The following is a 13,792-nucleotide window of genomic DNA, read 5'->3' on the forward strand; positions in this document are numbered from 1 at the left end:
AAACGGACATCACATAAAGGGGTCAATCCAACAAGAAGATATAACCACTATAAATGTCTATGCACCCAACACAGGAGAACCTACATATGTGAAACAAATACCAACAGAATTAAAAGGGGAAATAGAATGCAATGCATTCATTCTAGGAGACTTCAACACTCCACTCACTCCAAAGGACAGATCAACCAGACAGAAAATAGGTAAGAAGACAGAGGCACTGAACAACACATTAGAACAGACAGACCTAACAGACATCTACAGAACACTCCACTCAAAATGAGCAGGATACATATTTTTCTCAAGTGCACATGGAACACTTTCAAGAATATATCATATAATAAGTCACAAAAAGATCCTCAGTAAATTTAAAAAGTTTGAAATTGTACCAACCAGCTTTTCAGACCACAAAGGTATGAAACTAGAAATAAATTATACAAAGAAAATGAAAAATTCCAAACACATGGAGGCTTAACAAGATGCTCCTAAATAACCAATGGATCAATGACCAAAAAAAAACAGAGATCAAGCAATATATGGACACAAATGACAGTAATTTGACACTGCAAAAATCTGTGGGATGCAGTGAAGGCCATGCTAAGAGGGAACTATATTGCAATACAGGCCTACTTCAGGAAAGAAGAACAATCTCATATGAATACAGTGTAAACTCACAGTTGATGAAACTAGAAAAAGAAGAACAGATGAGGCCCAAAGTCAGCAGAAGGAGGGACATAATAAAGATCAGAGCAGAAAGAAATAAAATCTAGAAGAACAAAACAGTAGAAAAAAATCAACGAAAGCAGGAGCTGGTTCTTCAAGAAAATAAACAAAATAGATAAATCCCCAGCCAGACTGATCAAGAAAAAAAGAGAGTCTACATACATAAACAGAATAAGAAATGAGAAAGGAAAAATCACTATGGATACCACAGAAATACAAAGAATTATGAGAGAATACTATGAAAAAGTATATGGTAACAAACTGGATAACATAGAAAAAATGGACAACTTTCTAGAAAAATAAAACCTTCTAAGGCTGATGCAGGAAAAAAACAGAAAATCTGAACAGACCAATTACCAGCAACACAACTGAATTGGTTATCAAAAGCTACCCAAGAACAAAATACCTGGACCAGATGGCTTCACCACTGAATTTTATCAAACATTTAATGAAGATCTAATACCCATCCTCCTTAGTTTTCCAAAAAGTAGAAGAGGAGGGAATACTTCCAAACTCATTCTATGAGGCCAGCATCACTCTAATACCAAAACCAGGCAAAGACACCACAAAAAAAGAAAATTACAGACCAATATTCCTGATGAACATAGATGCAAAAATACTCAACAAAATATTAGTAAACCGAATTCAAAAATACTTCAATAGATCGTCCATCATCATCAAGTAGAATATATTCCAAGGATGCAAGGATGGTACAATATTCGAAAATCCATCAACATCATCCACCACATCAACAAAAAGGACAAAAACCACTTGATCATTTCCACAGACGCTGAAAAAGCATTCGACAAAATTCAACATCCATTTGATAAAAACTCTCAACATAATAAAGGCCATAGATGTCAAACTCACAGCCAACATACTTAACAGTGAGAAACTGAAAGCTTTTCCTTTAAGATTGGGAACAAGTCAAGGATACCCACTCTTCCCACTTTTATTCAACATAGTACTGGATGTCCCGCCATGGCAATCAGACAACACAAAGAAATAAAAGGCATCCAGATTGGTAAAGAAGTTAAACTGTCCCTGTTTGCAGATGAGATGATATTGTACATAAAAATCTCTAAAGAATCCACTCTAAAATTACTGGGACCTAACATCTGAATTCAGCAAAGTTGCAGGATACAAAATTAATACATAGAAATCTGTTGCATTCCTATACACTAGTGATGAACTAGCAGAAAGACAAATCAGGAGAACAATTCCATTCACAATTGTATCAAAAAGAATAAAATACCTAGAAATAAACCTAGCAAAGGAAGTGAAGGACCTATACCCTGAAAACCACAAGACATTCATGAGATAAATTAAAGAAGATACCAATAAATGGAAATATGTCCCATGTTCATGGATAGGAAGAATTAATATTGTCAAAATGGCCATCCTACCTAGAGCAATATACAGATTCAGTGCAATCCCTATCAATATGCCAACAACATTCTCCAGCAAACTAGAGCAAATAGTTCTAAAAGTGATATGGAACCACAAAAGACCCCAAATAGCCAAAGCAATCCTGAGAAGGAAGAATAAAGCTGGGGGAATTATGCTCCCCAACTTTAAGCTCTACAACAAAGTCACAGTAATCAAGAGAATTTGGTACTGGCACAGGAACAGACCCATAGACCAATGGAACAGACTAGAGAGCCCAGATATAAACCCAAGCATTTATGGTCATTTAATATACGATAAAGGAGCCATGGACATACAATGGGGAAATGACAGCCTCTTCAACAGCTGGTATTAGCAAAACTGGATGGCTACATGGAAGAGAATGAAATTGGATTATTGTCTAACCCCATACACAAATGTAAACTCAAAATGGATCAAAGACCTGAATTTAAGTCATGAAACCATAAAACTCTTAGAAGACAACATAGACAAAAATCTCCTGACTATAAACATGAGCAAATGTTCCGTAACATATCTCCTCAGGCAAGGGAAACAAAAGCATAAATGAATAAATGGGACTATATGAAGCTAAAAACTTCTGTACAGCAAAGGACACCATCAGCAGAACAAAAAAACATCCTACAGTATGGGAGAATATATTTGTAAACAACATATCCAACAAGGGGTTAACATCCAAAATATATAAGGAACTCACCACACACCTCAAAACCAAAAAGCCAATAACCTGATTAAAAAATGGGCGGAGGATATGAGACAATTCTCCAAAGAAGAAATTCAGATGACCAACAGGCACATGAAAAGATGCTCCACATGGCTAATTATCAGAGAAATGCAAATTAAAACCACAATGAGATATTACTTCACACCAGTTAGGATAGCCAGCATCAAAAAGACTAAGAACAACAAATGCTGGCAAGGACGTGGAGAAAGGGGAACCAGCCTACACTGCTGGTGGGAATGTAAACTAGTTCAACCATTGTGGAGGTTCCTCAAAAAACTAAAAATAGAAATACCATTTGACCCGGGAATTCCACTCCTAGGAATTTACCCAAAGAATACAAGTTCTCAGATTCAAAAAGACATATGCACCCTTATGTTTAATGTAGCACTATTTACAGTAGCCAAGATATGGAAGCAACCTAAGTGTCCATTAGTAGATGAATGGATAAAGAAGAGATGGCAGTACATATACACAATGGAATACTATTCAGCCATAGAAAGAAACAAATCCTACCATTTGCAACAACATGGATGGAGCTGGAGGGTATTATGCTGAGTGAAATAAGTCAGGCAGAGAAAGACAAATACCAAATGATTCCCCTCATTTGTGGAGTATAACAACAAAGCAAAATTGAATGAACAAAACAGCTGCAGACTCACAAACTCCAAGAAGGGACTAGCAGTCACCAAAGGGGAGATTTGGGGGAGGGTGGGTTGGGAAGGAGGGAGGAGATTGAGAGGTATCATGATTAGCACATATTGTTGGGGGGGGATCATGGGGAAGACAGTGTAGCACAGAGAAGACAAGTAGTGACTCTGTGACATCTTATTACACTGATGGACAGTGACTGCAATGGGAATGGGGAGGGGGCACTCGATAATATTGGTGAATGTAGTAACCACATTGTTTTTATGTGAAACCTTCATAAGAGTTTATATCAATAATACCTTAATAAAAATATTGTAATAAAACACAAAGTAAATTGAAAAAAATGCTATCAGTTTTACACACTATAAAAAAATAATTCATGAAAGGAAGAATTAATTGATGTGGCAAATTTCACTGCTGTCTCATTTTAACAAATTGCCACAGCCATCCCAACCTTTAGCAACCACCATCCTGATCAGCCAACATCAACACTAAACGAAGACCCACCAGCTGCACAAAGATAACTTCCTGAATGCTCATATAATGGTTAGCATTTTATAGCTGTAATTAATTTTTTTAATTAAGGTATATACATTTTTTTTAAAGATATAATGCCACTGAACACTGAACAGACATACAGTATATAAACAACTTGTATAGGCTCTGGGAAAGCAAAAATTCATTTGATTCCCTTTATTGTGGTAGTCTGGAACCAATCCTGCAATATCTCTGAGGTGAGCCTGTAAATAAATAGGTTAAGCAACAGAAAAATAATCAGTGCTACTTTACACTATAATGTCATAATAATATAAACAATATTAAAAATATCTGTTATCCTTATAAACTGAGGCAAAGAAATGGTGTAATTTCATCTTTCTGAAAAAAAAAGCACACTTATAGATAATGCTTTTGCCTCTGAGGAGTATCCTATAAGCTTCTAAATATTCTTATACCAGTGAGGTACTTATTTTTTCATCACTAATTCATACCACCCCTCACTTACTTTAATAAACAGTTAGTGTTAAACTATGTAAAATGTTTGCCATCTGTGGATACAGCATATCAGCCAGTAAATAAAACTTTTAAATCACCTGTAGTATATAGTAGAGTTTAAATAAGATTACACAGCAATCTGGCATAAAGACTATTATCATATCCATTGATCGTCTTTCAGTTTCACAAAATCAAATATGTTCAAAATTAATTACTACTATTTTATCTTTTTCAGAGGACAAAGGACTCATCTATGAATCATTAAGTCCTTCTTCATTAGTTTCCCTTTTCATTTAGTTAATTCTCATCATATTAAAGACCCAAGAATCAAGGGTCCAATCAAAAGTATGGTTTGTACTTAACAGCAAGAAATTTTGGAGGCCAAGGATGAATGCTATATGGAAGAACTATTTAGAAGAACTACTATTTGCTTCTGTATTCTGATCACAACTGGCACCTTAAAGATAGCTCCTTTATGAGTAAGTGGACATCCCTCTTTAGTATAAAGTGGTTTTATTAAGGGAAAGTAAAGCTGAACATGTATCACATATGTAGTTCTGATTTTTATCATTTACTACTGACATTCTCCCTAGGAAGAAAGTAATTATTATCTTAACTTTGTTAGTTTCATTAAAAGTTCGTTAAGGGGTTAAGTACTGAAAGCTTACTGGAGTAAAACAAAGGCCACTGGGTTAAAGGTTTAAAGTACAAAATCTGGGGATTATTTGTGAATTTTTTCCCATTGCCACTGATCTGATTTTTAATAAATAATCAAGTGGCTAAAAATGTGATAAAAATTTACATTAATTTTGTCTTGTTTAGAAGTAAATACCAGGTACCTGGCACCCAGAAATGGCTCCTAATAGGAAACCAGTATAAAAAGATGACCAGACTTGAGATTTTCATTTCAGTCTCTTCACAGGATATTATTTTTTTGATCTATTACAATTCTAAAAGTATCTTTAAAAGTGTTTATCAAGACAAGTTAACATGGTTTACAATTCAATATGGATTTATACATATATAATTGGCAACTTTAGTTTGGGACTATCATATTTTTGGATAATTTTAGCATCTGTACATTCTTCTCCATTTGAGCGTACTGTCTCTGCTATGTTGAAATAGCAAGACATGTATAAATCTCTTTCATTGTGATTCTACTGAAGACTTTAATAAATTTCATACCTATTACTTTCAATGTAATACAATCAATTTAGATGTTAATTTTAAGTATATACTTTGTTAAATTTAAAATAAAAGAAACACTTAGGGGTTATTTTAATTTTGAAATCAAATGTCTTATTTACTATTTACCTGGTGGTGGAATCAGAGGTGGAGCAGTGCTGACAGTTGGAGGAGGTGGAAGAAATGGAGGAGGTGGAAGGTGGGTGGGAGGAGCTCCTGGAGGGAAAAATGGAGGTGGTTTGCTAAAATTGTTGTCTACTTCAGTAGCTGATCTTTCAGAAAGGACCTAAAATTAGACCATAGTTAATTAAAAGATGAATAAATGTTAATCTAAGATTAAATTCAGCAAAGTAATTTCATACAATCTAAGAACAAAGTAGAAAGTTTTATTCACATATTGATATTTTGGGGACACAGGAGTAATTTCTCTTTGGGTGTGATATGTGTATATCAGTGAGTAGACACTCACACACACAGTTTTTAAAATGTTCATGATCAAAGCCTAGGAAAAATAACTAAGTCATCAAAAATAATTCTGAGAAATAATTAAGTGATAAAACATTCTAAACAAGAGATAATTAAGTACTTTAACTGAGTAAAAAGTATTATCTTTACCTAACTGAAATTAAAATGCCCAAATTAAGGGAATGTAATCACTAGATACTACCATTAAGAAACTAAAATGGCAGCAGAGCAAGCCAGATACCCACTGTATCAGGGCCCGCCACATCCAGCCGCAAAGTAAGACACTTGAAGACATGCATCAACAGGGTACAAGTAACAGGTAGCCAAATATATAAATAACTTTTTCATGAGTCTTATAACTTTAAGAACAAGGATTTATACCTGAAATATAAGTGTTTTATATAGTACTTATCTGTGTGAATAGGTAAGGGACAGGCCCAAACCTGCCACCTAGAAATATTTTTGACAAGCTCCTTAAGGGAGCTCATGTGCAAACATGTCTGGGAAACAGCAGAGTCAGGCTACATAATATGGCATATTTAATCTACACTTCTCAAATCCTTGCTGGATGAAGCATATCATTTAAACACATAACCCCTCTTTCATTAACTTTTTTTACATTGAAATACAGTAATTTTTGTAAGGCTTGTGCTGATCAGTTAGTTATTCTTTAAAGCAGGGAACATAATTATCTTAGGGAGAAATGGCATTTTAATGGTGGGAGGAAGAAAGAAGGGACCACCTTCCATTTTAGAAATGATTTACCTTCAAAGATGCTAAAAGGAACATTTTACATGATTAGTTTATTAAAGGTAAGAAATGAAACACTTTGGACATTTTTAAAGTACTCAGTTTAAAGTTTCAGGTACTAAAGTTCTAACTTGAATTATCCAAGTTACTAAGTCATCTCCTTTCATTCTTTCACTTGAAAACAAAGAAAATCTACTCTCCTCACTGTCCCTAGATACATCACGTTCAATAAATTATGGTATATCCATACAATGGCCTTATATGAGGTAATGTTATATCCTATTTTTAAGAATATGGGAAAATGCAAATAACTTTGAATTAAAAAATAAAATGCACAAAAATGGTATCCCAATCTTGCATGATGACAAGAGATGTACCAGAATGTTAAGAGTGGTTGTTTTTCTGATATTTTCCTTTTTTTTGATCCATTGTACCTATATATTACATTTATAGCAAGGAAAAAGAAATCTTCCTAAAATAGATCCAAAGATATAAATTCTAAGTACAACAGCTTTTGTAATAAAAGGGTGTTGATCCCACATTTCAAAGCTCTTTGTATCACCTAACACATAGCACAGCACTACAAATGTACACTGACAAAATAAAATAACTCTTCAGTTAAAAAGAAATAGTAATTATTAAAATACTATACCTGTATGTTGCTGTTTTCATTTGCCCGTCGCCTGCCTTCCACTCGGCTTATAGTTATAGTCTGACCAATAACATCAATTGCCCCCGGTAATCTCCTGTAATATAAAAATTCAATCAATGCAGTTTCACCTAATTAGATGTTTGAAAAATAATACAGATATTAGATAAGAAATAAAATCTAAAAACCCTGGCAATGTACTTTAAAATAAAATTAGATCATAACACACATTAAAAGTAAGTCACTAAACTAGTTAGATCTTGCTACTTTGTACCATCATAAAAACTGTTCTATTAGTAAGCTGAAACCAACCACCCAATGATGACCATAATGTTAAATTTAAGTATTTTTGTAAGTTTCTTCTAAATTTACTAGTTTTTAATACGTGTCCCACTGAATTTATCTTTGTGGAGTTGAATCACACAGAAAATACTAGATAAATGAAAATAAAAATTTTTAGCCATTATAACAGTAATGGCTAAGTTTCTATTACAGAAACTTAAAAAAAATTCTCCCAAAAGGCTTGAAAAGATACATTCATTTTGATACATGCAGGATTATCAGAATATTTTCCTTAGTGATTTATTCTAAGCACTAGAAATCATAAAACAGGGACCGGTTTTCCATTTCTGAGTAAGTTGCCTTTAGACAAAAAAACCTCAATATTTAAATAACTGCCCCATATCCAACTGCATTTGCAATCCGTTAAAGTTTAGGCACATGAGTGAGCAGATGGAAAAAGTCTACAACAAAATAATGCTGCAAACTTAGTAGGAAAATCTAATAAATATAAAAAAATAAAACATTGAAAGCCATTTAATGTAGTTAAGGATCTTATAAAAGTATATATATGCTTACTAACAAGATGTGTAAGTCACTTGTAGGAATAGGCAATGAAAAATGGATACAAATTAATAAATTTCTCTTCATTTATATTTCAGTTCTGAACAAATCTGCCTTTAAAACTTTACAGAAGTAAAACAATCAAAATACTAAAGATCCATCCACAGATACTCAGTTAGGTTCCTAAAATGCCTAATTAACAGAAGCTACCATTTGTGGAATGCTTACACATTATATCTTAACCTCATAATAACCCTTAACTTAAAAAGTTACTGTATACTTGCTACAGTAATAAAGCTATAGCCCAGACTGTTGTCACCAACCTCAGTCATAATTAAATGGCAAAGCTATCTTTCAAACCTGAGCCTTTCTGATTCCAAAGCCTACAGGCTCCTTCTCTTGAGCCATGGTACCTTCCAGTAAGGTAAGAGGCCTCTGAGAAATTTAAGATTTCCAAATATCAAGAACTAGTGAAAAGTCTGTCTCAAACGAACCTTGAAAAGTCCCATAAATAATTTGATGCTCACAAAAAAGACAGCTCATAAAAAGCATATAATGGAACCTGAAATGTCTTCAACTACATAGCCAATTCCTGCTTTGCACTTTGCCCTCTTAAGACTTCTGTTCTCTGTAATTTCAATACACACAAAAAAAGTTCAAGTCTTTCTGATTCTATGCCTGGTATACTGGCTTCCTAGATTCCCTCATGATTTCAAACACGTGTGTTAACTTGTACCCTTCAATATAGTTGAGAAACTATCCCAATATTCAGACATCAGAAAAATCCAAATACTTGACATTAAACAAATATTGCTTCAATATTTCCCTAAAACTTATTACAAAGCTATACCCACTATAACTTCACATCAAAACATATACCATCAGCCCTCTGATAATATACATACATCTCAGATTCCAACATCCTAAAAGATAAAGTTGTATATTCTGAGGCCAGGATTTCCCTCATCATTTCTTGCTACCTGGACTTCACTGAAAAAAATCTTTTATTTCTCCTCTACTATTTCCTTTTCCACTCTTTTCTATTCCCAATTGCTAGATTCCCTCCTCTCCATCTTTCTAAGTTTATTCCCATCAAGAACAGGGTCTCACAAATTTGTCCAGATTTGCATTTTGGACTGCATATTCTCTAAATTATTCAAAGTGCAAAAATTAAATCTAGATGCAATACTCTAATTTTTGTGACGCGTAAAGATTTCTATAACTTTTTACAATGGATTTCTAAAGCTTTCTGCTTACAAAAATTCTGGGACACACTGGAGTACTCATTTCTTAAGTTTATCTTAAATATGGTTGGAGACGTCTATTTTTTTCCAGCTTTAAATGGATTAATCCTTAAAAATTCAAAATGTAAAAACGATGCTTCTAAAAAAATACATGTAAGAAATTAGCCTTAACAAATGTGTATCTCAAGACAGAGTCTAGAAAATTGCAGTTCCTTATATTTCCATACAATACCTCCTTGCTCAGACATTTTTTTTTACACCGGTTTACCTTAATCAAAAATGTGAACTTTACCATTTTGTTCAGAAATATTTTGTGACAGATAAAGAAGCATGTACTAAAGTTACAAAAAGCACATAATATTTAACACAGATTAATTAAACAATCCATGTTATTCTGAGCCACATTATGGAAAACAACAATAAACCACATTATTCTGTAAGTTTTTGATGTACCACTTTTTATTCCAATGCATACAAAGATTTAGTAGAGTTTCACTATGAGGATCTACTGTAACTTGGGTTTCCACAGAGCACAGCTTTAACAAATTTGTTCGACAAGCAGACAGCTAATGCAATTATTAAGATTCTCTTCTGTATATTGGACTCAAATCATGTAGTAAAAAGCTCAGAGACAGAAACTATCTATGGTGGATATCTACAATTTCACTAATCTCTAGGTTTAACACAGGCAGTAAGCGTTCACAAGAGCCTCTCCCTTTCCTGCTGACAGAGACAAGCATGAAAATCTCTCTGAAATTATCATGGAATTAAATTAAAATTAACATGTCATATTTTGATGATTCTCACTTTCCAAAAAGGGTATGAGGGCTACTTACAAAGATACAACAGAAATTTTTAAAGTGACAAAATCAGGGCCAACGGCAGACAGACAGGAGGTTAATCATTAATCTTCTGCCACAAATTTTTCTGAGCTTATTTTTTAACGGCAAAAAATAAGGAACACCAGTAATGACGGAAGTCTTTCTATTGTGCATAATATAAAAAAGCATTAGCTCTGAAGCCTGCTTTCCTGGTAATAGTAATAGCTAGTATTTATTGAGCACCTTTTTACATGCTAAAAAAAGGTTCTAAGTACTTTAGTTATATTTATTCTTCTTAATAACCTTATGATGTAGCAACTATTTCTATTATTCCTTTTATACAGATGAGAACACAGAGAAAAGATTCTCTCTTGAGACCATCTTAAGAGAAAGTATGACAGAGTACTAGTTTTCAAACTTTTGACCACAATACAGAGTTAAGAAATATTTTGCAGAGCAATCCAGTACACACGTATTATATAAAAAAAACAAAAGCTTCATGAAACAATACTTACCTACACTTATATAACGAAAAAGGGTAACATCAAAATCAAATATGGTTTTATTAATATTTAAATATAACACAGAAAGTAAACAAACAATATTAAACCAAGAAATATTTGGTGGCTGAGACCACTAAATTGTTTTCACACTCCACTAATGGACTGCAATCTCATGCTTTTGAAAAACACTGAAATAAGGACAAAATCTCCAAAATTATTACAATGAAAACAGAATTTCACAGAGCTGTTTCTCAAAATGTTCTTCAATACCATGTGAAGCATAACAATACACAATAAAAGTAATTTAATCAGGAAAAACAAAAAAACAATGTGGTCTGAGTAGACAGCCTTCTTAATGGTCAGACTTGACCTAAGGGTTTTATTTTACTTTTGAGCAAGAATTCTCAATCAGCATGCATGGGATACAGAGGAACAAGGAGGTCCATGAACTTAAAACATGTGTGCATATTCATTATTTTTTCAGACAAGGTCCACAGTCTGAAGCAAATTTTCAAAGGGATCACTGCTTCAAAGAAAGTTCAGAATCGCCGTTCTCAAAGAATGAATGAATCACATATCCTTGAAGGAATTCATGAGTATTTTCTTACAAAAGAGCTTCTAATGAGAATTGGGCAGGAGATAGTTCAAGTGTGTATTCTCTAGGAAAAAAATCTTGAATGAATGTGGTTATTTTATATTGCCATGTTAAATACAGATGCAATGGTAGGATTTTCTAATTCAGATCATACAGCTCTAAATGATGGCTTGTAACTGCATGGTAACTGGTGTAACACCCCTTAAGCTCCTTTAGGAAAGAGAGAGGCCCTGATAGACACATAAAATGGATTTAGTTTCATAGGATGGGAAGAGGACATTTCAGATGGAGGGAAGAACATGAGCAGAGGAAGGATGTGCGGAAACTATTACGTGCAGGACTCCAATTCAGTCAATATATTATCTACCAATCAGTTTGCAACAGAATACGTATGATCCACCATTGACAGTGATTACCAACAAAAAGACTTTCAAAGAGGCAGAGAATATATATTAAATGAGACACACATATAAGAAAAGGCTCTGTGAGGTTGTCAAATGTTATGCAAATGTCAGTTCCCATTAAAGCTACATCTATCACTTCACTTCAAATTCCAAGGTCTCAGTTAACATTTGATTTTAATTTTTATAACAAGCTAGAATCCTGTGTCTAAATCAGTAGCTCTTAACTCTTCCTACACATCAGTCAACTGGGGAGCTTGTAAGAAACTTAATTCCCAGACTACTTAAATCAAAGTCTCTCAGGCCTAAGCATCACTCATTTTTTGAAGCTTCCCAAATAATTCCAATATATAGACAAAGCTGAGGACTACAATTAATGGCATGCCCAAGAAGAGACTTACATTTTGTTCTCTTCTAGAGAGAGTTTAAAGTAGTTGATAAAAATTAATATTTAAACTTTTTACTCAATATATATAAAGTCATATCTATCAAGGTCTGACAATTATGGTAAGGTTAATCATTACATATGGATTTTTATACTGATTTTCTGAGTCTTGTGAATTGACATGGGACTGCCTGTATTTTTTTTTTTACATTCACAAGCACAAAAACAATCTTCTCTATAGTATATGCATAGATTAAAAAATTTTTGATAACTTTTCAGATTCATGAATAATCTAGACAGTAATATATGTCCAAAATAAAAATCACAGAATTTAAAACTTTATTCCAAACATTTAAATCATTTTCTATCAGTACAACATTTAGAAAGACTGGCACAGCCTGTGATAAGAGCAGAGATCCAAAGGGAACTCACACTTACTGGGAGCCCTGTGACAGGTGCTTTCGCAAGCCTAGAAATGAATTAACCCACAAATACACAGCAAGTAAGGTGGAAGGTGGAAGTCCAATTTGTGTCATTTTCACAGATGTGGAAAGAGGCTCCTCTGTGAAGCAACGTGCCAGCACCACAATTCAGGCTCAGGTATGACCAACTCAAAAATCTCTTCTTCTTCCACAACAGTATTTTTCAAGCTAATTTCTGGGGTCTGAATTTTAAAATGTCAAGTTACTTTTAAGCAATATTAAAAGCAAACCCCTCAATACTGAAAGGCTAAATGTTAAAATCTGACTCAGTGGCAGACATAAATTTGCTCATCAGAACAGTCAAGTTTACTCACTCTGTGCAGACCTTGGAATAAAGCTTTACCTGCCATATGTATGCTTAATTTAATTTTTTAAATGTATTACTGATAAGAAAGGATACCATTCTATGAGGAATTTTTAAAAAATAAAAGTCTTCATATGTCCAATCACATAAAATCCTACAAGCTACACAATATGTCAACACCCAAAGTGCTCAAATGCCATAAAGGCACAGGTGCATCTTTCTGGTATGTTTTATCACCCAGATATAATAGTAAGTAGTATGAGAACAAATGAAGAGGCTAATCTTAGATAATGGTCATTTAACATCCAGTTTTACTGTTAAGTTTTATGTTTGTCTATTACAAGAAATGCAAACAGGTTTACATACCATATTGATTCTACATCAGAATGCAATTTTTACTGTTCTTCTCAAGAATCTGAATCAAATAAAAAGCATTCTGGTATTGGAAAACAAGCTCTATAAAACCTAGAAATTGCAACTAATTACCTAAAAGCAGAATGTGGTATTATTAAATGGGAACAAAAATACAAAAATAAACTGGACATGAGGATAAAATTATAGCAATCACCCACACAGACAATTTCATTTTCTGTGTTCATTAAAACTGCCTCATTCTCATAACTGGCCTTATAAGAGTTACAAGTCGGAATTCATA

The 13,792-nt window shown here is 33.6% G+C and overlaps 1 protein-coding gene across 26 annotated transcripts in view; it reads right to left on the reverse strand.

Moving 5' to 3' along the window:
- Window positions 1-13,792, reverse strand: part of FIP1L1 (factor interacting with PAPOLA and CPSF1) — a 76,882-nt gene that overhangs the window by 28,728 nt on the left and 34,362 nt on the right. For all 26 annotated transcript variants that reach the window (XM_017670154.3, XM_036998774.2, XM_017670146.3 and 23 more), the window contains 2 exons: window positions 7,563-7,656; window positions 5,825-5,981 (listed from right to left, as the gene is read on the reverse strand). In XM_017670154.3, coding sequence (XP_017525643.1) covers window positions 5,825-5,981; window positions 7,563-7,656 — 251 coding nt within the window. The remainder of the gene's footprint in view (window positions 1-5,824; window positions 5,982-7,562; window positions 7,657-13,792) is intronic.

The sequence above is a fragment of the Manis javanica genome, chromosome 5, assembly GCF_040802235.1.
Source record: "Manis javanica isolate MJ-LG chromosome 5, MJ_LKY, whole genome shotgun sequence".
Taxonomy (NCBI): Eukaryota; Metazoa; Chordata; class Mammalia; order Pholidota; family Manidae; genus Manis; species Manis javanica.